Raw genomic sequence first — 26,740 nt, 5'->3', positions numbered from 1 at the left:
TACACAGAGAGAGAGAGAGAGGGGGATATATACTGTATATATATATATATATATATATATAGAGAGAGAGAGAGAGAGAGAGAGAAAGAGAAAGAGAAAGAGAAAGAGAAAGAGAAGAGAGAGAGAGAGAGAGAGAGAGAGAGAGAGAGAGAGAGAGAGAGAGAGAGAGAGAGAGAGAGAGAGAGAGAGAGAGAGAGAGAGAGAGAGAGAGAGAGAGAGAGAGAACTTTCCACCACGCCCAAGTCATCTTTCCTCTGTGATTCATTGTGATATGGAATCGGAAAACTCTAAAGCAAATTAGATTAAAATAGAAGAGTAAAAACTATGACTCACACTCAAACACTGTACATGCATGAAGGCCGTATAAGGACAGAGGGCTATGCTAGGATTCTTTGGATTTGTTCCATTAAATGTCAGATGTTCAGAATTAGTTTTGAATGTAATTATCTGAAATTGAAGTCAGGCATATGGGTTGTATTGTGAAGACTTTATTCAGCGTATTGTTACTGAGTTTCAGAAGTGGATGTAGTGACAGTTGGTGGGACAGTGGGTGTCCTCCTGATAGTTTACATCCTGGTTTAAATCATAAATCTCATTAGCTCAGTCCTACCATCCTTAATAGCAGTTACTCTATTCATACATGTTAGATTTCCAGTTTAATAGCATAACATACGCCTTTTAAACTAATAAAGAAAGGAAGCCGTTTAAAGCACCTAGATGTACACATGCATGAGATGTAAATAAGAAAGGTAATAGTACACATCAGAACTCAGCTCAAACTAAGCAAATGGTTATGAAGGAAGAACTTAAACACCAGGAAACAGCTAGGAAGGAAATCCTTCTTACAGGAACTGCTAAACAAAGATAGGAACGCTTATGAAAAAAAACCTCAGCTGGAAAGGAGGATACATCACAGCTCAGGTAGTGAAGATGCATGCCACTGCAGAGCTGTAGTTTCTTTCAGGTTTAACTTTTTGATTTTGTTGGCAGTAAGGTTGTGCCAGATGCTGCTGATGTGTTTAACCAGATGTGGTAGGAGAGTACCCTCATGTGGTTACATATGCTATGTCTTGGATGCCCTTCAAAAGTAAGTAAAAAATGCTTCAAGCAATCTATCTGCAGTATATTCTGTGTGAGACGTCTGGGCACGGGTCTGACCTCAAATATCTTCAAGTTGATTTTTCTGATGACTGTAAATAAAGTTAAAAAAAAGTTCCCAATTGTTGTGCATGCCTTAATTTTCATATGAATACGTCAAAGTAATTTAAAAACCAAACATGCTGAAACTCCTTATCCAGGAGACTTCCTTTGATAGTGGAACAAAACAATACCATTCTGCGATAGTCAACTTTTTTGTGCCAACAAAATGATCAACTACCATCAAATTGTACGTTTTTCTTTAGATCGTTGTGCTGTATATGTAAAATTGACCTGCAATGACTGATCATTTGAGGTGATGCTGGTGTGAATATGTGCCTGCTGCCTTGGTCCTGCTTGACCCTTCCTGCTGCTATTTTTACTATTATTCATACATGTTATTATTAGATTTATAAATTATGATATTCACAGACATAAAAACAGTCGCAGTCGTATTTCTTCTAGTATTGTAGCTGTTATTACCGCTACTTCATCGTTGATCATTCGATCATATTTACCACCATAATTAGAATTTTTCATATCGCCTTAACTACAATTATTTCTACGATTCATATCACTCTGGTATATTACTTGCCATAACTTGTTAGCCATATTCATAGTTCTATAGATATTATTATAGTTACTGTTCCTTTTGTGGTTGCTTCGTCCCTGGGACTCTCTCTCTCTCTCTCTCTCTCTCTCTCTCAGCCGTCAAGACAGATGGCCGTCCTCCAGCTGGTCTGTTTGATGATGCTGCCTGTTAAAGGGAACTTTAACATTGCAACTGTGTGCACAAGATTGCTGTATTAATACTGTTTATAATAACTATAATTATTATTATTAAAGATAGTGCGACTTGTTGCTGCTCATGGGGGAATCGCTGGGTCTCTGTAAATCATGAATAAGTCATGGAGTCTAGAGTCTAGACCTACTCCATATGTAAACTTTTGCTAAGATTTGGCACTATTAATAAAATGTAATTAAGAAATTGAATTGAAATTTATTGAATAAAATACATACAATTGTGCAGGAATGCAGGAATGCAATGAGGTAACTGAGTAAACTACAGGGGCATGGAGGAAACATTTTCAGAAAAAAAGTTGGGAGAGAACATTTGACTAAAAGTGAGGGAACATAGGGTGAAAGCCCCGTGAGGCAAATTTTTGATATATTAACATGACTTGACTTGACCAGGCTAGACTTGGCAGCAACTTACCATATATAGTAAAAGAGGCAAGGCACAAAAATGAGGTTTTGAGTGACAGAGCTTTTAAATAGTTTAATAAATGTGGAAGTGTCAGTTCTCTATGGTTGTCCCTCTGTGTGGGAGGGAGCTGCATTTAGATGTTTTCCCTCCTTGCTTTAAGAACTATTGAAACAGCCAGAGATTGAACAAAAAAAGAGAGAGAGAGAGTGGCTCCCTCCATCTGGGTAGCATTATTCAGATTCCTCAGCGTTGGATATTTGATGATGCTGGCAAAGGAAAGAGTGGGGCGTGGAAAGAGAGTGAGGAAAAATGGGGTGAGAGCAGACACAAGGGGAAGGAAACCAGAGGAGGTCGCTGGTCTCTCGCAGAGACAATGTGGCCTTGACAACACTCCCCAAAAATGCCTAGAATGGGATGGAAGGCAAGAAGTGAGGAATCGTTGGTCCGTGCAGACAGCACATTTTAGGAAAAATGATTATTATGGCTTTGCTTTTTAAACGTTGCTTAGATAGCTATTCAATTTGGGAATGTGACAACTCATACTGATATCATATTATTTACATACTTTCAAATATCTGCAGTGATGTTGTGATGATGGTGAAAGTTATTTCATCAATAGTGGAAGACAGCCACAAGGAGACAGACAGGCCTTGCTGTTGAAACACTTCCATAACTCACATCCCATGTGAATCTGTCTCAGCTTGTGGGAGAAAAGGGAGGGAGCAAACTAAACAGGGAGGGAAAGAAAGAAAGAATGTATCTCATCATGTGATTTCTGTTTTTTTTTCTTCCCTTTTTATATAGCTGCATAGTGATTGCATGTTAGTAGTTTGGGGCTCTTAGCAAATTTTTCCGAACCCACTCAGCTCTCTGGCTCTTCCCAACAGCTTACTTTCCCTTGACTTTTTTTTTTTTTTTTGTCCAGTTGTGTGACGTGTGAGTGGAGTTCCTTCCCTTGTTTCACGCAGTACAGTTTAGAGGGAAGGAGAGGTACTCGCAGAGAGGCGGAAATTTACTTGACCTGTCAAAGGGAAGATGAATTGAAGGTATAAACAAGAGGAGCTGTTTGTGTTTTGGCCTGAGTGCGTATGCTTTGTCCTCACAGAGGAGCCAGACGGAGAGGAGGACGGACGCAGAGAAAGAGACTGAAGCTGAGAGAAAGTAACAGTCGTGAGGGAGAGTGTTGAAGATACATTTAAATTCTCTGGCCGACGGGCAAAGTTGGATGAGAAGTTACAGTTGAGGAGTCTGTCTGACACGGGAGGAGGAGCGCCAGCCTGGGGAGGGGGGGAACCACGAATTCAGCCTTCTCCCAACAACAAGAGGACAGGATGAGGTACCAAGGCAGGGTAAGATCCTGACTACCATGATGCTTCTTGTTGTGTTTTCATGTTTAGTGCTGCACACTAACTGGATTTTATGTGTGTGTGTGTGTGTGTGTGTTGTATTATCTGTGCTTACGCAGTGAAGCACAAGATCCGACCCACCAATTTACCATCTCCTTCATGGAGGGGAAAGCAAAACAGAACAATGACTCACTTAGAGATTTTTCTTTTTCTTTTTTCTTTTTTTTTTTTGCCCATGTATGAGTCAGAGTGTATTTTAGTTTTTGTATAAGCTTTAACCCAAGCAGCTCAAAGAGGATAAACTTGGTATTTTTCCACCATATCCATTACTGGCACATCAGTGGTAGAAAGCCAGCTGTGGTACTAGGACAACTCGCCCTGGGACGGAGTGGTGGGGCATGCCTTATAAGGAAGACAATCCAAATGTAGTCGGCCCAGCAGAGCTTAGTCATGGGGCCTGGAGCCAAGTCCCTCCGTTAGTCTTCTCACTGGTTGTCACTGCTGGTGCATCTACAGACCTGCTTTTCACTGAAGCTCCTTGATTCTCTGAGTCAAATCCTCCAAAAAGCACTAAAGCGCTCCTGGGAGCCTGTCATTTGGATCAGAGTCTAACTGCTGTAACAAACACATCCTCAGGTTAGTTCACTGACAACAAAGCTGCAAGGATTACATTGTATTCTGGTCATATCTCCATGCCCTGTAGCCCTGAAGGTATCTCAGCCACAGTTTCTCCATAAAATTATGTTCACATCCTTTAAGAAGAGGCAGGGTAGAGGAAACCCCAACAGATGAGGTAGACATGTTAATTTTGTGCTAAAATCCCTAAAAATATATATATAACAATGAGTATAATGACTGCTGAGAAATAGATGTTTCAGACATCACAGACACTTCCTGCACAGCAGTGCCAGTGCACTGTGCACTACTGTGCATCTTAATAATATCACAGATGAACATAAATGGAATGAGATCTGAGGAATATGGAATGAAAGATCCATGCCAAAGGAGTCTGTTACAGTTTAGAGCCACGTAGTGCAGGACAGCATCATCTATCATAAAAGACTGATGTATATGCTGAACACATGGAGATGTTTTCTAAGTCTCATAATAATGTGCAAGCCCACCTTGAGCTGTGTGCCTTCATACTGTGTGTCAAAAGCTGCAACCACATGCAACGATAAAAAGTTAAACTAAAGCAAGTTACATTTTCTTTTGTAATTCAAGTTATTGGGTTGAGAGATAAATTCATCCTCATCACCTTAAAGTGTGAACCATATTTCATTGTCAAAGAACATTTAAAAGCAAGGAACGGAAAGCCTGCCGTTTGTCCTGCGCATAACTCGAGAACTGTTCATCCAATGTATTTACTGCAGGAGTCTATGGGACCAAGGGGAGGGCACTGTCATTGTTGGTGTTTGGTGTAATGCCAGATGGTGGCGCTATAACAATGAACTTTAAATTTTGGCCTGTGACTGTATTCTGCAGGTCCAGATGAATCTATCCATATAAGCCCCACCCATTTGCATCTAGGTGGGTTTTCCAGCATTATTGAATTATGCCCAAATCTGTTTTTTTTAGCCTGCAAACCAGAAGAATCTGCCAAACTCTGCCAAACTTGTTCTGGCCGATTCGCCTGGCCCCTCACCTCTACAGTGAGATTTCCAGCAACTTTACATAGTGCAGAGAACTCACAACCGTTTATCTCATGTGGGACGGGTTTAAGACAACGATGGTAGCGTTACCGTCCAGTCTGCACGTCCGTTCAGTGCAGATATTCAGGCCCACCAAACTCAGATTAGACAATCAAATGTGATTCGATATTCTGTTACTGTATTGTCTATTTCTCACATACTGTTTAGCTGTAATTTGAGAAAGTTTCTTACCCAGGCGCCATTGTCTTCCACTGAGCAAGCATTGCCGTTTCGGTGCTGTGATTGGTTGTAGGTCTATCCAATTGTGTCGAGAAGCATTTTGCTCCGCACCTTTGGAAATTGAAAATGAACTAAAAGGGACCAGACTGATAAGCATTCGTGGTGATGCTTGCATGCTTTTTGGTTACTCTTCCACAAAATTTGAGCAATCATCACAGAATTTGGTACAGAACATCTCTGGACCAAGCTGGAAAAAGTGTCTTTTTCAGATTTTTGATGTTCCATACAGTTTTGCAATAGCTGGCTCTCAAAGTTTACTCAAATGCGGTTTGCCAGGATTTCCCTGCATCCACTGCTTAGAGATAATGCCACTTGTATTACAAAACATGCCATATCTCATGAACGCTGTGTGCTATTGCAACCACATTTGGTGGACATGTGTAGATTTGATGTCTGAGTAACTATGACAATTTGTGTGCCGTTTGGCCAATAGGTGGCGCTGTAGCATCATCGAACTATAGAAGGGCAGAAGAAAGAGTGTGAAGCCTATCTGATGAGCAGTTTGTAAGAACGCTGCATGCAGCACTTTCGTGGGCCAAGCAATCCGCCCGCTCCGACTGGGCACATGCCCCGAACACGCACTGCACTAGTTATGTTGTGACTGGCCACGACTGCACCTTCATGGCATCGCCCACACCTAAAGCTGTGTGAGGGTGCATATTTTGATCTGCACTGCTAATTAATCCACTTTTGCCTTTTAGGTGTCAAGAATGTAATGTCCTTGTTGACCATGCACGCACAGCTGACACACAGTGGCATCCACTGAATGCCTGCCCTAAACCTGACCCAAACATTCCTTAGTTGTATCCTTTGGAAAATCTGACTCTCAACTGTAATTACTATCTGTAGGAAGCCCACCTGCAGGAGTGGGAGAACAATACTCCAAGGTGAAGCAGTGAGGAGGGGCTGCAGTGGAAGTGTCCAGTGACTTTCCTTTGCTCTCATTTCTTGGCTCTCTTCCACTGTTGTCCGCTTGTTTTTGTAAGGATTTTCCTGCATCCAGTGCTCAGAGATAATGACCTTTTACTGGCATTAAGCAGCCAAATGAGACCCTTGAGAGGCTTTTGCATTCAAGAAAAACAGAAGTCCTGTGGAAGTCCATCCCCTTTGTTCCACTTTCTGCTTGTTTTTTTTTTTAATGAATGTGGAAAGAAAAATAGCAGGGACTCTCTTATAAATATGTATTTGATACTAAGGATAAAGTGCAGCTGGTTTAGCCGGGGTGAAGTGTATTGATTACACACTGTATTGTGTGCACATGGATATTTATCATCAGCAATTACTGAGTGCTGACAGTTTTATCTCTTTGTATGTATCAGTGTATGACTGTAGATGAGGTTGTGTATGTAATATCTTACCTGAGGGCATATCTGAGGATTTCACTCTGCCAACCGGTAATTATTTCCTGTCTGCACTATAATGCTTGCCATCACAGTTGGGTTGACATGTACACACACTTGCCTTGTGGCCTCGGTTAAATCCCATCCGGTGATATGGAGCCGTGTGTACGGTGCACACATCCTAATCTCACTATCTCACTGTCATATGATAGAGGAGTCTGTGCTGTCTGTTTATCAGATGGAAGCCCTAAATGTCTTCATTGTTAGTGTAGGCCTAGTGGAACACTTTACAGAGGTTGTTTTGGTGATGTGGTCAGTGAGTCTCGAGACATTTGCCCTGATATTTAGAAGATATTTCTGAACCATGTCTATGATTATATCTTGTAATATCATTATGTGGCAATTATTGTAATACTGAGCGCCAGATGTTAATTCTTTCTTAACTGGGTGAGTGTATCATGCATCAGATGTAATGGGATTTGGCCTGTTGTGCCCCCTGCTGGTCAACATGGTGTAATTGTCTCTATCAGGAGGTTAACAGTAGGAACAGAATTCTTCTCTCAGCAGTGCTGCTGAAGTATGTGCTTTATTTCTGTACCTCTCTGTAATGCTCCTCCATGTCTCTCTTCCTGTAGGAGGTGGATGTTGAAGGAAGAGTGCGCCTGGTGATGGAGAGCGCCCTGACAGCCCGGGACAGGGTCGGGGTGCAGGACTTCGTCTTGCTGGAGAACTACAACAGTGAGGCAGCCTTCATAGAAAACCTACGGAGACGCTTCGGGGAAAACCTCATATATGTAATGAAGCCAGTTTTTCTTTTCATGTTACAAAACATCTCGGTGTGATGAAACATATATCTGAATGTGTCCTAATATTTTGCCTCAGACATATATTGGCTCAGTGTTGGTGTCGGTGAACCCGTACAAAGAGCTGGAGATTTACTCCAAGCAGCAGATGGAGCGCTACAGAGGGGTCAGCTTCTATGAGATATCGCCTCACATGTGAGTCACTTCATGGATATAAGACATTTATTCATCAAACTCCACCACTGGCCTCTGTGATCTGTGATCAAACAGGGTTTATTGAGGCATACATGAGACATTTAATGATATTCTGTGTATGTGCATATTATCATATGTATATTATATGCTTTAAAGTGTAATTCCAGAACAATTTCTTTTGGCAATTATATACATTAAATACGCCATAGAGACAGTTTTTTTCATGTATAAACTATTAACGGAGAAATCCGAGAGAGTCGCTAACGGATGTGGCTAACACTGAATAGCTCAGGGCAGTACGGTGAAGGCATTAAAATGACTTTTTTAACCACTAACACTGCTCAAAACAACACCAAACCTCTGCAGTATCATGAGAAGGGTCACATAAAACAAAGCACCACCAACAAAGTTAGCAAAGCCGGAGTTTATTAAAAGAGTGTTTTGAAAGACTCACTAACTGGCCCCAGTACCAGCTCCTCTCATAGTAAAGCCCATTCAAGTAGATTACCAAATGCAATCCAAAAGGAAGGAGCCTGTTGGTGCTTTGTTTTATGTGTAGTGACTCTTCTCATGCTACTGCAGAGGTTTGGTGTTATTTTGAGCAGTATTAGTGGTTAAAAAATACAGTTAATGCCTTCATCGTAATGCCCCGAGCTAATCAGTGTTGGCCACATCCGGCTGTTAGCGTCTCTCCCGGATTTCTCTGTAAATAGTTCTTACACAAAAAAAAACTGTCTCGATGGCTGATTTGATGTATGTTAGAAAAAGACCATGGGATGATTTTGCGCATTACACCTCCACACAGGTCTCGATAGCTCAATACTGTATAATAGAACATAAACTTAGGGCCACAATTTATAATTATTTTCATTATCAATCAAAAATTCAATGGGTGGATTTTGCCTCATATAATTTAGAAATGTATCATGAAATAAAATATCTAATCACAATTAAATGTTTTAGTTTTATTGAATACAATTATGATGTGTAGGAAAATGTAATTCTGTCATGTTTACAAATACATTTTCTAATAACAAGCATGTAAACAACTGACTTTACAGTTTATGTCATGTCTATGTCATAACAGAAAACTAGAATTATTGTATACCTCTGTCAACCAGTCAAGTTGCAGTTTACATCCATATTTGTCCAGACTTACATAATAAATGTAGTGAAGACTTTGAAGGAATTTAATGAAAGGTATAGAGTGTATTTTTGGAGAAATTAGGATACTTCACACACATCTTGAACCTAGCAGCACAGAAGATCTAAACACTGTCAACAGTGTCAAAAATTCAGTATCTGAGCAAATGTGAAATATGGCTACGAGAATGGTTCAGACATGAGGTCCCTGACCATGACCATTGACCTCCAAAATCGAATCAGTTTATCCTTGAGTGCAAGTTTGCATTCCTTGAAATGAAGTGTACAAGGGTTTTTTTCCTCACTTTATTGCACCACCATGTTTCAAATGTACGTTGATCAATAGCTGAAGCTGCTTTTGTATTTTCCCTCAGCTACGCCTTGTCAGACAACACTTACCGTGCCATGCGGACGGAGAGGAAGGACCAGTGCATTCTGATATCAGGGGAGAGTGGAGCAGGTAAAACAGAAGCGTCCAAGAAGATCCTCCTCTACTATGCTGTCACCTGCCCCACTAATGATCACATGGCTACCCTTGGTGAACGCCTCCTGCAGTCTAACCCTGTTCTGGAGGTATTTAAACCACTACCACAGTTAATAGCGCCCTGAATTTAGATTTATTTATCCTTCACATTATATGGTATTATTTCCCAGATATAGGAAATCTGAATGGCCTTTGCAAATGTGTTATTTGTAAACAGGTCTTAATGGTTTTACCTGATTGTTTGATTTTGTTGTTCTATTGTTGATCTTAATTTCACTTCCTCCCTTTAATTTCCTGGCACTTTTGCTGTGTGCAGGCATTTGGAAACGCCAAAACATTTAGGAATGACAACTCCAGCCGCTTTGGAAAGTACATGGATGTCCAGTTTGACTTCAGGGTAAACACTAGCTTTCAGCACACTAACACCATACTGATAAAAGCAGTTAGTTGAGTTATGTCATTGATAGAAGCTCAAGATTTTCAACCTCTAGGGTGATAAAACGGCTGTTTTTCTGTAACATCTCCAAGGGGGCACCAGTGGGCGGTCACATCCTGAACTACCTGCTTGAGAAATCACGCGTAGTGCACCAGAACCAGGGTGAGAGGAACTTTCACATCTTCTATCAGCTCCTGGATGGAGGAGACGACGACCTGCTTATCACATTGGACCTGGAAAGAAACGCTCAGAACTATCAATACCTGGTCAAGGTGTGTGTATGTTTGTGGTGCAGAAGTTTGATGAATTACTAGTTTTTGAACTGAGGTCTGTGCAATTGTATCATCAGTTGTGGTGTAATATTTAATTGTCTTGTCCAGGGCAACTGTCCCAGACTGAGCTCCGTAAGTGACAAGAATAATTGGAAAGTTGTGATGAAAGCCCTGTCTGTCATTGGCTTCACCGAGGAAGAAGTGCAGGTCAGTCGCAGCCTTGAATTGGAATGGATCCAATACGAGCAACGTTCTTATGATTTGCATTATACTTGGAATATTATTTTCCACCTTGAATACGCCTACTGTTAACTATCACTAACACTGGCCAAAAATCTATTTTTTTTATCATCATTAACACATTTGGTGCAACTCTACATGGATCCAAAAGTAGAGTTAAAAGTTTAAGCCCTGAAACATTTTTTTGTATCCTTAAGGCTTAGCATTTTTTTTAAATTCATACAACATATGCAACAAAGGCATTTTTTGTTGTTTTTGAACGTTTTTAATCCCGCTTACCTCAAATTGCTACTTCAAGCATTTTTTCTAATTAATCTTTATTGAACATGTTAAAATAAATCAGATTTGTATTTGCTTTGCTTAATACAAATTAAGCAAAGCAAATAAGCAGTAAAAAGGAAAGCAACAAAAACAAACACGCAAATGGGATCCTCAGAACCATAAGCAACACATTTAATTTGTGCTGAGTATCATAAATAGGAGAATTATTTTGAAAATACTAACTTTAAGTACAATTTTTCTGGTCATGATTTTTATATGAATGATCATATTCACTGTGACAGTCAAGACATTCAAGACAAACAGAACGCACATCTGTTGGGTTGTTGTTAACTGTCTCTCTTGTGCCTGACCTCAGAAACTGCTGAACATCATTGCCAGTGTTCTCCATCTGGGTAACACTCAGTTTGGGGAAGGGGAGGAAGGCGAAACTTATATCACCACTGAGACTCAGATAACGAATCTCGCGAAGGTCAGAACAGTCCCACTTGTATTATTGGATGTTCAAATATGCAAAAACACTTGCAACAAAAAAAGGCACAGCTGAGAGCAGATGTGTTGTTGTTTTGCAGCTGCTGGGTGTTGATGGATCAGCCCTCGCGGAGGCACTCACTCACAAGAAACTCACTGCCAAAGGAGAAGAGGTGGAAGTTTTGTCCTTGTTCCTTTTGTTTTTTTATTTGTTTGGTGTGTTTTGTGGCATTTTAGAATTTTGTGTTTGTTTTTGACATTGCTCTTCTTGTATTACAGATGATCAGCCCGCTAAATTTTGAGCAGGCACTGTCTGCCCGTGATGCTTTAGCCAAAGCCGTGTACGGTCGCACCTTCACTTGGTTGGTGGAGAAGATCAATCAGTCGCTGGCTCTGAAGGTGCGATAACAGTTCTGATAACAACTCCAAAACAACAGTGGCAATTCCATCATCATGTTACAAGGCTGTTGTTTTCTACCACTGATTTTATGCTGTGTACTCTACACAGGAAGAAATCTACCACAGTGGTAAAGGCTGCTCAGTTATCGGGCTGCTAGATATCTATGGCTTTGAGGTCCTTCAGCACAACAGGTACGAGTTATATTCATTTCCATTTTTCTCGTCTGCCCTGTCTCTAATGCACACATATCTTGTGCACATAACTCAAGCGTGCATTTGGCCTAAGTTGATTCGATTTGATTAATTTTTTTAGCACATATTGAAGGAACAAGAAGATTACGATTGAGAGACATTAATTGAGAGACAAAAAAACAACATACAAAGGAAACCCAGAAAACCCACAAGGGGCTTGGCATGTTGGGTTCCCTACAATTATTCAACAATATTTATCATGATGGAAAATATATAGACAGTATACACATACATATGGATGACTCCAGCAAGGAAATTGAATTTCCAGCAGCTTACAAAAGCACTTGTGTAGAAAAAAAGGAGTTATAAAAAATACAGTATAAGATAAACAATCGACTCTTAGCTAAATAAATGCAGACAGTAAAACACTAAACAGTAAACAATAAACAAATAAAATTCACGGAAAATGACATCAGATCATTTTAGATTAGAGAAACGTATTAAGGATAAATATAGATAAATAAAGTTAAAATAATATATATTTACACATATACATACATATAAAATAACGTTAAAAATTTAAATTTAAATAAAAAATAAGAACAGGACAGAAGAAATTAGTAAGTAAATTAAAATGTAAAAAAGAAAGAGAAAAGGAAAAGGAATCAAAAATAAGTTCTGTTTCTCAACACAGTTTTGAGCAGTTCTGCATCAACTATTGCAATGAGAAGCTCCAGCAGCTGTTTATCGAGCTCACCCTGAGATCTGAGCAGGAGGAGTACGAGACGGAAGGAATTGCAGTGAGTCAGACGTTGGTTGGGTAGTCAAAACAAATACGTTTGATGTATTCATTAATATATATATATATTCCATCCTAACATAACCTTGTTTTACGTCCCTCTATTTCCAGTGGGAGACGGTGCAATACTTTGACAACAAGATCATTTGTGACCTGATAGAGGAGAAGCACAAAGGCATCATCTCCATTTTGGTGAGTATGACAACTCCCAGTTTATATGTTCGCCTGTGTTGTCTTACTCTCTGTCACTGTAGGTAGGGTGACAGTTATTTGTTTTGTTTTTTTCAGGATGAGGAGTGTCTGAGACCCGGAGAGACCTGCGATGTCTCCTTTTTAGAGAAGCTGGAAGACACACTGGGCGGCCATCCCCATTTTGTCACGTAAACATAATCCTATATCAAATATTATTTATTATAAGACTCCTCTACAACTACATATGTTTGAACATCTGTCTGTGTGTGTGTGTGTGTGTGTGTGTGTGTGTGTGTGTGTGTGTGTGTGTGTGTGTGTGTGTGTGTGTGTGTGTGTGTGTGTGTGTGTGTGTGTGTGTGTGTGTGTGTGTGTGTGTGTGTGTGTGTGTGTGTGTGTGTGTGTGTGTGTGTGTGTGTGTGTGTGTGTGTGTGTGTGTGTGTGTGTGTGTGTGTGTGCGCGTGCGCGTACGTCTTTCAGTCACAAGTTGGCGAATGGAAAAACTCGCAGGGTAATGAGTAGGGAAGAGTTCAGACTGCTGCACTATGCTGGAGAGGTCAACTACAATGTCAGTGGTAAGCTGTAATTCATCAATTATCAAGCAATTACCTATTTTATCCATGCATTCATTCCACACTTCAGAGCATGCACCCAACCCACCAATTTCTTAATGACTTGCTGCTGTGTTTTTGTTTACCTTATTCAGGTTTCCTAGACAAGAACAATGATTTGCTGAACAGGAACCTGAAAGAGGTGAGAAAGTCCCCTTCACTACCCTAAAAAAACGTTCTGTGCCTCTCGCCGTTTCTTGAGTGAAGGGGAAGAGAGGGGCGTGTCGTGTTGACATGTGGTTGCATGGTTTGGTCTCTGTTCAGGTCATGTGCCAGTCAGAAAACCAGATCCTAAGTCATTGCTTCCGCAGAGAGGAAGTGATCGACCAGAAACGCCCAGAGATGGTGAGAATGAGTCTCTCTCTCTCTCTCTCTCTCTCTCTCTCTCTCTCTCTCTCTCTCTCTCTCTCTCTCTCTCTCTCTCTCTATCTCTCTCTCTCTCTCTCTCTCTCTCTCTCTCTCTCTCTCTCTATCTGTTTGATCGCTTTAACTTGTGGTTTGGAATCCAAAACGTTTCTGTTGGTTTTAAAATGGTTATAATAAAGACTCTTATGGACACTTTCTCTCTCTTTCAAAAACCCACATGCACACAAATATACATAGAATTTCACACAGTTTCATGTTTGTATTCTCAAATTTGCCTCTTAGGCCGCCACTCAGTTTAAAAACAGCCTGACGAAACTTATGGAGATCCTCATGTCTAAAGAGCCATCCTACGTGCGCTGTATCAAACCTAATGATGCCAAGCAGCCAGGTACACTTTAACATTTTGTATTGTGTATGTGTTGTAGGCCTATTATTACAGTATTGTTATTCTCAAATAAAATAAATAATGTTACCTGTGCTATAATGGTTTACATTGTAAATGGTTATCAGTACAAATTACTGAAGGCTCCTTTAAATAGAATGTTGTTGTCACTCACTGATTCTTTCATTGTCATGTTTCTACTCTCAGGGGTTAATGCTGCTATTAATAAAACTGCAATTCCCATAGATTTCATAATAATAAAAGCGAAGGGAATAAATTATGCCATCTGAGGCATTTTAATATGAGGAAGTTGAGGAAGTGCTGGGTTTAACACAGAGGATACAAACAAAAAAGTTTTATCACCAAAATATACAAAAAGAAGGAAAGTAAGAAATAAAGAAATGTCTCTAATAATACATTTAAATATTTGAGGTAGATAATGTCATTTCTTGACAACTTACCCTATGTAATGTAATCTACGGTATATTATACTGTATGCTATAGTATAGCATGTGCTCCCTAAGATTTGGCTGTCAGTGTATTATTGTCATAAGATCTTCCCCTACAGGAAGGTTTGATGAAGTTCTGGTCAGACACCAGGTGAAGTACCTGGGGCTGATGGAAAACCTGAGGGTCAGGAGAGCTGGCTTTGCCTATCGCCGTCGCTTTGAAGCCTTCCTGCAGAGGTGACTGACCTTCACTCCGAATCGCTTACAGCCTCAGTGCCTGTTCGTTCTGTTTACTCTGTGTTCAGTCTGCCGTCATTACAATTATGTACAAATGTCCTTAGGTATAAGCCCCTGTGTCCGGAGACGTGGCCTAATTGGCACGGCAGGCTTTCAGATGGTGTCTCAACACTGGTGACCCACCTAGGCTACAAACCAGAGGAGTACAAACTGGGCAGGTAATGTATTGTTCAGGGAGAGTTGAGTAATGCGCATCCAAGCAATTTGGATTGAAATTTCCATCAAATGACATTGTACTGTCATGTTGATCAAAATTTTCTGTCTGCTTCCTGCAGGTCAAAAATCTTCATCCGTTTCCCGAAAACTCTCTTCAACACGGAGGACGCGCTAGAAGCAAAAAAGCCAGAGATCGGTGAGTAACAGTGGTAAATTAAAGAATTGAAAATGAAAAGATAAGAAAAGGATTCCCTGTCAAATATTACCTCTGTGAAGTACATTTGTAGCCTGTTTATGGTGCCATAGATGTGATGATTTAACTCTTTCTGAGCTCATAGTTTGTGGTATTGTGAGATATTATTGTATTCACACACAGCAAACCATCTCCTCACTGCAACCGTTACCCTCATTTGTAGTGAACATGTTTTAAAAGATTTGATCACTTTGGATGTGTAAAGAATACACAACATGGATCATCATGAATCAGTGGGATAACTCCTACGCTGAGCTATGAATCAGCATCCACCGCAGCACTAATAAAAGGCATAAATCCACCTTTCCTCTCTACTAATTTGTCGTGTCCAGCTTTGACCCTGCAGACGTCATGGAGAGGCTACAGGGAGAGGGCCAAGTACCAACGCATCCGACACGCAGGTCAGAGCACCTCCCACTGTCGGCTCTGTCACAGTTTCCTACCTCTCCTTTACAGAACAGTCTCACAGGGTGAAATAAATGCAGACATAACTACTCATCAGGTTTATTATGTTTGTATACATTTCCATATTTTCATCGTTTGGATGCATATGAATTTTAGTTTGAGTGCCTTTCCAGAGTTTTACTTTCATTTTTACATCTCTAAATATTGATTTTGGATTTCTTCCATGGTCATATTTGGACTATTGCTTTATGTATGTTTGTGCATAAAAATACTTTTAGTTGGCCATCAAAGTGGTCCACATGTGGTCCACATTCCAGCTTAAGTAGTTGGGAGTATGTGCTTGGGGTTTCTTTTGCGTAGGTTTTACTTAATCTCACTTTTCCATTTGGGCCTATTCTGACTTTCTGTGCTATTCTAACCTTGGGACATTATCTTTGACTGAGTGCAAAAGTAGTCTTGGTGTTAATATATGCATGTATGTGTATGTATAGTGATTGTGATCCAGTCTGGGTGGCGAGGAATGAAAGCACGCAGGAGGGCTAAGAGGCGTCGACAGGCTGCTGATTTAATACGCAGGTGCTTCACTGATACTGTTGCTGTTTGTTTTTGTATGTATTTTGGGATTGTATTTTGCATGTACAGTTGATTTCCGTCCTTGTGTCTGCCTCGTTCTCAGGTTAATAAAGGGCTTCATCTACCGCCATGAGGAATACTGCCCTAAGAATGAGTATTTCCTGGATCATGTGCGCTACTCCTTCCTCAAGAATCTACGTAAAAACTTGCCCAAAAGTGTCTTGGACAAAAACTGGCCGACGCCTCCTCCCTCCCTCGTTGAGGTACACGCAGAGGGCCGTTCTGCTCACTCACGTCATTACATACAGATGAATAAATAAGTAGCAGAATCTGCAGAGTTATTCATTCAATTTGTGCATTGTCTATTCTGTGGTGCCCTACAGGCCTCTGAGCACCTGCGGAGCCTGCACATGAGGAACATGGTCATGAAGTACTGCAGGAGGGTCCAGCCTGAATGGAAGAAGCAGGTACAGTTACTACAGGATGCATGGCCTTGCACTCTTTAAAAAATATGCTATTGTATCTTGATGATTTTCGTTTCTTTGCTCTAGATGATGCAGAAGGTTGTAGCCAGTGAGATCTTCAAGGATCAGAAAGACAGTTACCCTCAGGGTGTTGGAAGGCTGTTTTTGGACTCCAGGCTGGGTACATGTTGATACATACATTAATTACCTCTGTACTAATGAACACCATACATAAGATGTCAAATTTACAGAGACTTTTCTCCCTTTATATAGAACGTGAGCAAATAAGTCTCAAAGTTGTCCAGACCCTCGGCAATGACAAAGTGCAGGTAGGATGGACCTTTTTTTCCTTAACTGTGTGATGATAATAAAAGGGCTGCATCATTTTTCAGCTGCCTCAGAGTAACGCGTCTCCTTGTGCTTCTCAGTACGGTGTTTCAGTCGTAAAGTACGACAGACGGGGTTTCAAGCCTCGCCCTCGCCAGCTTCTCCTCACCAACACCTTTGCAGTGCTGGTGGACAGGACCAAGATCAAACAGAAGATCGACTACGCCGCTCTGAGAGGTGAAAACACGGCCCTGAGTGGGGCAATTTATGAAATGTTTGATGTCAAGATATTGAGCAATGTCACTGTGCCCATTGATGTGTCCCAAATCGCGCACTGCAGTGAGTGTACTGACATTCGTGCACTGTGTGCCCTGTGTAGTGGCGCGATCAGTACACTCAATTCCCCCAGTAAGTGCTGTCTCAAATCACACACTGCAGCTCCGCACTTAGCAGAAATGACGATCGTATTTCTTCTTCTGTTTATTTTTCCAAAAGCTTTTCCAACAACTCTTCTGACTCATAGGCAACAATCCTTGTGTTTCTCTTTTTACATTTATAAAGTGAATCACTGTTCACCAAAGTTGTTACCGCTCCGTTGCTCTGTTTTTCAGCCATTTTCCAGTTTGAATTAATTCCCGCCTCTTCTGCTACATAGACAAAATGGTGGCGAAGGAAGGCATTCAGTGTCCATCGATCCACACTGAACGGTTTGGTCGTTTTTGAGTGTGCGACGCAGTAAATGCAGTAAACTAAATTTTTCCGACCTCCATCGTGAATGCACTTCCACCCTCAAAAAAGCCAGTTTGAGGGTGGAAGTGCGCGATTTGGGACACAGCAATCAATCTCTTCTTCGCTTTTATTGTTATTATGAGTTATTACGGTTGTTACAGTTTTCAAATTAAGTTTGTTTTTCTTTGGTTTTCATCAGTCAATTCTGTGCGTTATCTGCACACGTCCGCAGAAATATCCATGGCTGCGAAGTGATGTCTGTGTCCAATGCTTTGGTAGAAAAATTATTTTAACTGAGAGGATGAGCATTTATAATGAAACCAAATCAGGAGATAGGGGTATTGACTTTTGCCTTTTTAGGACTAAAGAATGTTGCTAAAATGGGACTGATTAATTCATTGTGACTGCGTTCTTTAATTCAGTAAGTCCAAGCCAGGTTTTTCTCTTCAAACAGGTATTTCTGTGAGCTCTCTCAGCGATGGCATGTTTGTTTTGCACATGCCCAACGAGGACAATAGACAGAAGGTACAGTAAGACACAGGCAGTCACGACTGTTTTCTAGTGCGCAACCATGCAGCCACTCTAAATCCAGCTGTGTGTTCATCAGGGCGATGTGGTGCTGCACAGCAACCATGTGATCGAGCTGGTGACAAAACTTGCCATGATGGCCAGCAAGGTCAACTACGTCAACATCAGCCCGGGCAGGTGAGGCTTCTCAGACTGTTTATCTATGGTGATCGTCTGCAACCCAACAGTGTTCATCTCTCTCTCTCTCTCTCTCTCTCTCTCTCTCTCTCTCTCTCTCTCTCTCTCTCTCTCTCTCTCTCTCTCTGTCCTTTATTTGTGACCTCCTTTGTGGCGTACAGCATTAGGTTTGCTGTGGCTCGAGGCAAGGAGGGAATCATTGATTTTGTCAGGGGTTCAGAGCTAAAGGTGGCCAAGGGCAAGCGAGGACATCTGCTAGTGGTGAGTCAGCGGCTGTTCTGGTGTCATGTGTGGAGCTTGCAGGGAGGAAGTTTTTTTTTTTTGTATTAAAAACATTTCGGCCAGCTGACTTTGAAATCTGATTTCACTCTGCAGACCGCCCCTCGGATCAACACCACATGAAGAACAGAAAACAGCAGCAAAGCAAACGGTAATCCCTTTAGCCAATTGGAGGACCGCCACTCAGAAGTCGCTGTAGCCGACAGGATGATACCACAAGCACACACAACATACCCAACAGAAGGAAGATTGCTTATTAATTACCTACGCATCATCGTTATAACAAGTCTGTCTTCAATGTTGCAATAATGACTGATCCTTTTTCTTTTTCTTTTTTTGAAGATTAGAAAAATCATAACATGAAGTCGTCACTGTTTCAAATGCATCATCTCTTTATTATCAGTCATACATAAATATATTTCCACTCTATCAAATATGAAATATAATAATGTAAAACACTGTATCTCTATAATATAAGAGAAATAAAATACACCACTTTGAAATAAATAACATGTTAATAAATATGTCAATAAATAGTAAATATATCTTTGGAAAGTCCAGTAGACTGAGGTCTCAAGGGGAAAAACAGGATGTCAGGAAGTGTTGTCTCTGTTCTGGGAGCTTTTTGCTAACTTACAGTTAGAGGTGAGACAGAAACTGTGGGAAATACCCAGGAAAGCCCTTAAATATACAGCCAAAATGAGAGTTCATGTAAAGTATTGACAACACCACCAAGTAAAGTAACCACAACTATTATTCTAACTAGGTGCTGATTAACTGTGTGTGTGTGTGTGTGTGTGTGTGTGTGTGTGTGTGTGTGTGTGTGTGTGTGTGTGTGTGTGTGTGTGTGTGTGTGTGTGTGTGTGTGTGTGTGTGTGTGTGTGTGTGTGTGTGTGTGTGTGTGTGTGTGTGTGTGTGTGTGTGTGTGTGTGTGTGTGTGTGTGTGTGTGTGTGTGTGTGTGTTTTTACGATCTAAGCATTCTGTCGCCAGTACTGAGTCATTGAGTCAAGTGTGTTTTTGAAGCCAGTAGGAGGAAGTCTCTTGCCAGCTTGGTGAGGTAAAGGTCTAGATCCCTCAGAATGATGTAACCCTCCACTCGGCTGTCCCATACTGTTTTAGATCTGGTTTGCGGGCCCAAGGGTGTAGGAGATGTTGGCTTCATCCAAGAATTATTCATGAAACTCATCTGAAGAAGAAAGCAAACTAATTTGTTATCAGCCATTACTCTAAGTATTCAAGTATTGTAAAAAGGGATCAAATGTGAGAGGATTTCAGTAGGATACCTGACTGCTGACTTGGCTCATCAGGTCCCTCAGGTCCAGCTGAATGTGCCTCATGCTCTGAGGTAAAGTGGTGCGGAACGCCCGCGCCACCATCTGCTCTTTCTCCTCCTTCTCCAGCTGTTTTCTCTTCCGCTCCAGCATATTCCAAAAGACCTGAATGTCCCAGAAAGCAGCGTGCAGTCGTTCCCAGTCCTGAACGCACAACAAGTGACAGCCACATGATTACATAATCAAAGCTCTAAAAAGGGGAATTCCACACAAATTTTCAAAGCTTTACGTTCTGTAAGAGTAGACTCTCTCTTTGACATGTGTCATCATCATGGAAAATAATTCTAAAAATAGTGCAAGAAACTCTCAAATGACTTTTTTGTGTGTTTTTTTGCAAAATAACAACCAGACAGTTATATTTTTCAATGGAATTATTTCGAAACACTCAAGAAGATACTAACCGTCAGCTGTAGCCAGCTGTGGAAATCTGTAGAAAGCAACGGCATGTCCTTTAACTGCCGGCTTCTGTCTTCAAAGTGCTTGTTTCCCAACTGCTGCTCCTTCTATTAAAGCAAACATGGCAACCATTAAATATTTGTAGTTAGGGAAAGCTAATGCTGGCTGTGATACAGAGCTCACAGTAATGAGCGGGCCAGTCAGGAGAGCAGGGAGTAGGCTTCAGTACTCACATATTTCCTCTGCAGCTGCTGGACGCGGGTTCGGGTAGACCTCGTGAGACGAAAGGAGTTGTTGTATTTGTTCCTCTGGAGGACTGGAGATGGAGAAGAGGACTCCACACAGTTCAGTACGCAGCAAAGGAGGACGAGAGCCTGACACCAAACAGTCATCTGAAACATGAGCAGAGATATGGGTTACAGGCTATCATCTACTGTTTAAAGCTCATTATCTTGTATGAGTAAGTGACATCACATCACATTCAGGTATAAAATGGCTAACTTCTATGTGCAACACTGCAAACAAAAAATAAAAAAGGGGGGTTGACCTACAGTATCACTTCCAACACAGCGCTTCTGGTTAAGTACAGTGATTCTCTTTATGGGAACAGACAATGTTACGCATAGTGTCCGAAAGGAAGTCCATTAATATTTCTGAAAGAAAATCCACACCACATCCTACACCACGCTGTATCGTCATGCATGCTTTGATTCTTGTGCAATTCATTGAAACTACAGTGGGTCTGATTGCACATACATGGAAACAGAAGTGTCTTCATTCCCTCTGTATTGTTTCGGTGTGGAAGGAAGCATTTTCTAAGCATTATTTCCTTTTTTTTAGCTTGTCCGTGCAAGTTACCTCAGTCCTAATCGGCCGATTACACATCACACACTTTGGTCTGAGTTGATGGTGCAACACAGTCTTGTCTCTCATTCACTTCAACCATCACAGTGCTCTCTGAGGATCTTCCTGAATTATTGATAATAACAAAAGCTCACTCACTTCTACCCAAAAGTTGCTGGAATGAGCTGAGTATGGACACCAGCCATTAGCAAGCAGACAAAAACACTGCGGCTGTCAGGCTGTTTGATGTGAACACTGAGTGTGCCCTAAAAATAAAATGTTACCCTCAAAAGATTACATGTATATGCACTGCCACAAACACACTGTGCATCTGTCTCTAGAATTACCTGCTGTTTTTTCTTTGTTTTTTTTACATTTTTGCTCACATGGTGATACAGTAAATCATTCCAAAAACTAAAATATAAATTAATGTAGTTCTTTATAGACAAATACTCAAGCCATCAAACTAATGTCTTATGCGTCTATGTATCTGTTGTAAGATGGGCTTACCTTGGAGGAGCAGTGAACAAGAGCAAGATACCTTCATGCTATAGTGAGGCTCATGCACTGTTTATATATTTGTCATGTTCTTGCTTTCGGTTCCTGACAGATCTGGAGTTTTTTCTTTTTTTCCTGTGCCTCTCTCTCTCTCTCTGTCTCTCGCTCTCTCGCTCTCTCTCTCTCTCTGTTTCAGCATCTTGTGGTCACCAATATGATTCAGGCAGAAGTGAGCAACAGTGAAAATGCAGCTACTTGGATTTATTTATTTATTTTTTGTACATGGGGAATGTTTTCAGGAGCACTGATACATGCTTAGGTAGTTCTAGTCTACAATACCTATTATTTAAAGCAGTATTTTAAACTGATATAATAAACAGTTTCTACTCACATTTTGTGATTAAGTCCATGTGGTACAGTGTGGTTGTGTACCAGGGTATGTGAAGTTAAATGTGACGCAAACTGACAGACAGATAAGGAAGGAAAGCACACGGGTATCTGAGTGTAAAATACTCAACAATATGTCACTTTTATTACTGCTCTGTGTTTTGGTATCCTATTTTATTAACGGATATAATTCATGTTATTAAGGGTGACATTATAATCACAACAATGTGTATAAATGTGCACTTAAACAATGAATAAATCCACTGATTAATAAGCCTCATTGTGCATAAGCAAGACCATGACAGGGCCCTATCATCTAATAAATATGGGGTTTTTCGGAACCTTAACAAATATGTGAATATTTCTCCATCTAATAAGGCAAGACAAGTTTATTTGTAAAGCACAATTCAACAACAAGGCAATTCAAAGAGCTTCACATAAAACATTAAAAGCATTGGGAGAAATAACACATAAAACATATAAAAGATTCAAAACGCCTAAAAGGTCATTTAAAAAAATAAAAGATGGTTACAGTTACAGAAGTTACAGTGCAGTTTACTGAAAAGCAGCGGCAAATAGAAGAGTCTTTAGTCTTGATTTAAAAGAACTAAGAGTTGCAGCAGACCTGCAGTTTTCTGAAAGTTTGTTCCAGATATGTGGAGCATAAAAACTGAACGCTGCCTCTCCATGTTTAGTCCTGACTCTGGGCACACAGAGCAGACCTGTCCCATGTTTAGTCCTGACTCTGGGGACACAGATCAGACCTGTCCCATGTTTAGTCCTGACTCTGGGCACACAGAGCAGACATGTCCCATGTTTAGTCCTGACTCTGGGGACACAGAGCAGACCTGTCCCATGTTTAGTCCTGACTCTGGGCACACAGAGCAGACCTGTCCCATGTTTAGTCCCGACTCTGGGGACACAGAGCAGACCTGTCCCATGTTTAGTCCTGACTCTGGGCACACAGAGCAGACCTGTCCCATGTTTAGTCCTGACTCTGGGGACACAGAACAGACCTGTCCCATGTTTAATCCTGACTCTGGGCACACAGAACAGACATGTCCCATGTTTAGTCCTGACTCTGGGCACACAGAGCAGACCTGTCCCATGTTTAGTCCTGACTCTGGGGACACAGAGCAGACCTGTCCCATGTTTAGTCCTGACTCTGGGGACACAGAACAGACCTGTCCCATGTTTAGTCCTGACTCTGGGGACACAGAGCAGACCTGTCCCATGTTTAATCCTGACTCTGGGCACACAGAGCAGACCTGTCCCATGTTTAATCCTGACTCTGGGCACACAGAGCAGACCTGTCCCATGTTTAGTCCTGACTCTGGGCACACAGAGCAGACCTGTCCCATGTTTAGTCCTGACTCTGGGCACACAGAGCAGATCTGTCCCAGACAATCTGAGAGGTCTGGATGGTTCGTAGCTGAGCAGAAGATCTGAAATCTATTAATTGTAATAAGGGTCCCATACTTTCTATTGTAAGTGGTTCGATTTGGTTTCAGCCCCCTTATGGTTATACACTTCAAGGGCTGATGTAAATAATATATTTAAATATATTTAAAGGGTATTTCTTGTCACTCCCATCCAACCCCTCAGGTATTACTCCCAAAGGTGCCCCTGCAGAACATATCGGTGTGATTGGCGACGTGTGTTCCACAGTTCCTCCAACATGGAAGTTATTTTCTGGTGTTCTCGGGAATCTAGTAATTATTTTCCATTTAAATTTTCTCCATGGTTTGAATTTGCAACCAGGCTAAAAAGACACTTTTCACTGAGAGGATGACCATTAATATTGAAACCGAAGCAGAAGATGAATAAATGAAAAATGTATGAATAATTAAACTGCTTTATTCCTGCAGAGTTTCACATGCTCATTTAACTGTGACAGTAAGCTGTTGAAATCTACTATCTCAACTACTTTCAAGAGGTAGTGAAGTTCAGTGTTGACTTTGCATCTTAAGGGAAATTTGATGAGTCTCATGATTTAGATTAGTAATGACTAGCACAGTTTCGCTGAAATCTCACAAAACAAAACAGAGAAAAATGCACAAAAAGGCCCCTATATTTTGGGAAATACGTGTTTTATCAAAGTTCCCAATGTCAGGGCAATTTCTGTTCCGCTGTATTTAACTATATGTTAGCATCTTCTATGAGCTTGAAACTAGAGGGGGCAGAGTCTTTGTAATTTTATTTGATACATTTATTGGAGCCCTTATCCCAAACATCTGAATGTTTTTACGTCTTGCGTTCTATTTCGCTGGCACTTGTTCCTAATATCTTAGTGGACTAAGATGTTTTTCCATTTACCTATGATGTTGTTGGTTTTCATTGCTGCCTTGTGTGAAGCTCTTTGCAGCGTGTTTGTTCTCTTCAAATAAAGAGGATGATGATATTAGTGTCATATGTAATATATGTGTTTTGCTTTACTGTATTTTTACTTTTATACAAGAATCTACTGAGGCATCTGCAAATTGAAGGGCTGAGTGAACAGTGAAAAAACATTGTTTAAATGTCAGTAATCAATTGGAGAAAATTTATGGTGATATCTATAAGTTAACATTATTATTTTTATACAATACAAATACTGTATTTAAACACCAATTTCTCATAATGACTTTTTTTCTCATTCTGAGCTAGAAATCACTTACATACACCAAACATTTCAGTTACATAAATATATCGGCTGTTGAGAGTATTTTCTGATTTATGGAGCATTAAAATGATATATCTTAAATTCCCTTTGTAAAAACCTTTGACTCTAATATGTCAACAAAATAACATTTTTAACATGGCTTTATCCAATGTTCTTCTGACCAATCTTTCTGTTCTGGAAATGTATGCATTAATACATACTGTATTTGATAAGATAATACCTCATTTTTATACATACAATTTCAGAAAACTTGTAATACGAAAAGCAATTGTCTGTTTAATGGTGAGACATGGTATTGAAAAGTTACGTTTTAAGTGTGAAAAAACGATTGTGTGACAAACCTGGCATCCTACTGGGACATGGCAGACCAGCAGAGGCCAGAGTGTAAGCAGGCTTCAGTGTTAATGTTAAAAATAAAAATAAACTTTTCATGACCACTGTCTTTTAACTGATTATCCTGCATACCCCTCGTCAGATTTGTTCTCCTTTCCTGTTAAATGTATTGCTTCTTTGTCGTGCTTTTGGGTTTTAGTCTCCAACTCATCCAGAGTAACTGCAGTCATAACCTAAACGCAATTTAAAGTAGATTTTTACTTTAGATTCCTTCCGTCACATTATTTAGTCTGATCCTGCCATGTTCTTTAAAAGTACTCCTGGTAATATCATTGAAAGAGTTATTGAAAGTATATTTCTTTGGTTTTCCTTGAGGCTAAAGGAACAACGCTCTCTTCCTGAAAATTGCACAACCGTGAAGAGGTTGATTTGGAGGTAAATTCCCAACCAGAGATGAATCTGCACATAAGGGAAGTCACCCAACATTCAAAGGAATGACAACTGGGGGGGATATTGATATGATGACAGTCATCATATTGAAAATCTAAGAAAACACTGAGTTGATTAAAAATTGTATTTATTGATCAGCGAACTTGAAAGAAATATAGTTGAATGTGTACAATGCATGTAATTATTGGATAACATTTGTTTAGTGTACAAAACAGGACTGCTGATCCTCTTGAACAACTGCACATGTAATGATAATAACTTTTGAATGTTCTGGTCTTTTACTTATTCAATAGTTGTGTGTTGTGTACATTCCAGCACTTATATGTCATCGATTTAAGTGATCTGTCATTAGAATTTGATTTTCAGGCTGCACTTGTGGAGAATAGTTTGATTCATTCAACACTGATTAAAAAAAACTAGTGTGAGTTGAGTTATATAAACTTTACTAAGTCTGTTTTTATGCCCCGTTTTCAACGAGAAAGTATTCTCAGAGGATGTGATTGATGTAATTCACAACATCATTATAACAGCAACATTTTATAGAATAAGACTTCTGTTGACAAAAAGTTTTTTTCAAAAACATTTTTGTCGCAATGTTTTGTCTGAGGATTGTTCATACTTTTAATTCCTAATTTAATTAGAATTTGAATTAAAACACATTCCCATTACATTAGGATCGGGTAACAATGAGAGTAGGGGACATTTTTCAGAATATTTAACAGGTATAACAAAATGTCTCATGTTGTGTCAAGAAAAGTTGCAGTGTGACTAAGACAACCTGACGGGGCAAAGATGAGATCATTTTTGTGGCATTTCCTCTGAGATAAGCCCTGTGCTATTAGTTTCAAAATATCCAAAAATCTGAATAAAATCCTTAAATATTCCTCTTAACTGGTTTTCAACCTACCTCTTTGTGGCAGTTTCACTTTGCATATCTGTGGGCAGAAGGAAAGTCTACATGATTTCCTTGTACTGTACTT

The 26,740-nt window shown here is 40.3% G+C and overlaps 1 protein-coding gene across 1 annotated transcript; it reads left to right on the top strand.

The window, feature by feature from the left end:
* The first annotated feature begins 3,217 nt into the window (after positions 1 to 3,217).
* Positions 3,218 to 19,347, top strand: LOC310957048 (unconventional myosin-Ic-like). The gene is made up of 33 exons (XM_083927462.1): positions 3,218 to 3,280; positions 3,450 to 3,693; positions 7,597 to 7,755; positions 7,844 to 7,959; positions 9,477 to 9,675; positions 9,903 to 9,983; positions 10,115 to 10,294; positions 10,403 to 10,501; positions 11,172 to 11,285; positions 11,386 to 11,457; positions 11,564 to 11,683; positions 11,793 to 11,875; positions 12,570 to 12,675; positions 12,786 to 12,866; positions 12,963 to 13,054; positions 13,344 to 13,438; positions 13,570 to 13,616; positions 13,739 to 13,819; positions 14,123 to 14,228; positions 14,791 to 14,908; positions 15,013 to 15,126; positions 15,244 to 15,320; positions 15,710 to 15,778; positions 16,274 to 16,358; positions 16,459 to 16,618; positions 16,739 to 16,822; positions 16,907 to 17,000; positions 17,093 to 17,148; positions 17,248 to 17,383; positions 18,330 to 18,400; positions 18,483 to 18,580; positions 18,742 to 18,841; positions 18,956 to 19,347. The coding sequence occupies exons 2-33, from the start codon at positions 3,676 to 3,678 to the stop codon at positions 18,980 to 18,982; spliced, it is 3,138 nt and encodes a 1,045-aa protein (XP_083783588.1). The 5' UTR covers positions 3,218 to 3,280; positions 3,450 to 3,675; the 3' UTR covers positions 18,983 to 19,347.
* The last annotated feature ends 7,393 nt before the right edge of the window (positions 19,348 to 26,740 follow it).

Source organism: Echiichthys vipera, assembly GCF_963691815.1.
Source record: "Echiichthys vipera genome assembly, chromosome: 14".
In the NCBI taxonomy this organism is placed as follows: domain Eukaryota; kingdom Metazoa; phylum Chordata; class Actinopteri; order Perciformes; family Trachinidae; genus Echiichthys; species Echiichthys vipera.
The sequence above is the reverse complement of the archived record's forward strand: the minus strand, read 5'-3'. Positions and strand labels throughout refer to the sequence as shown.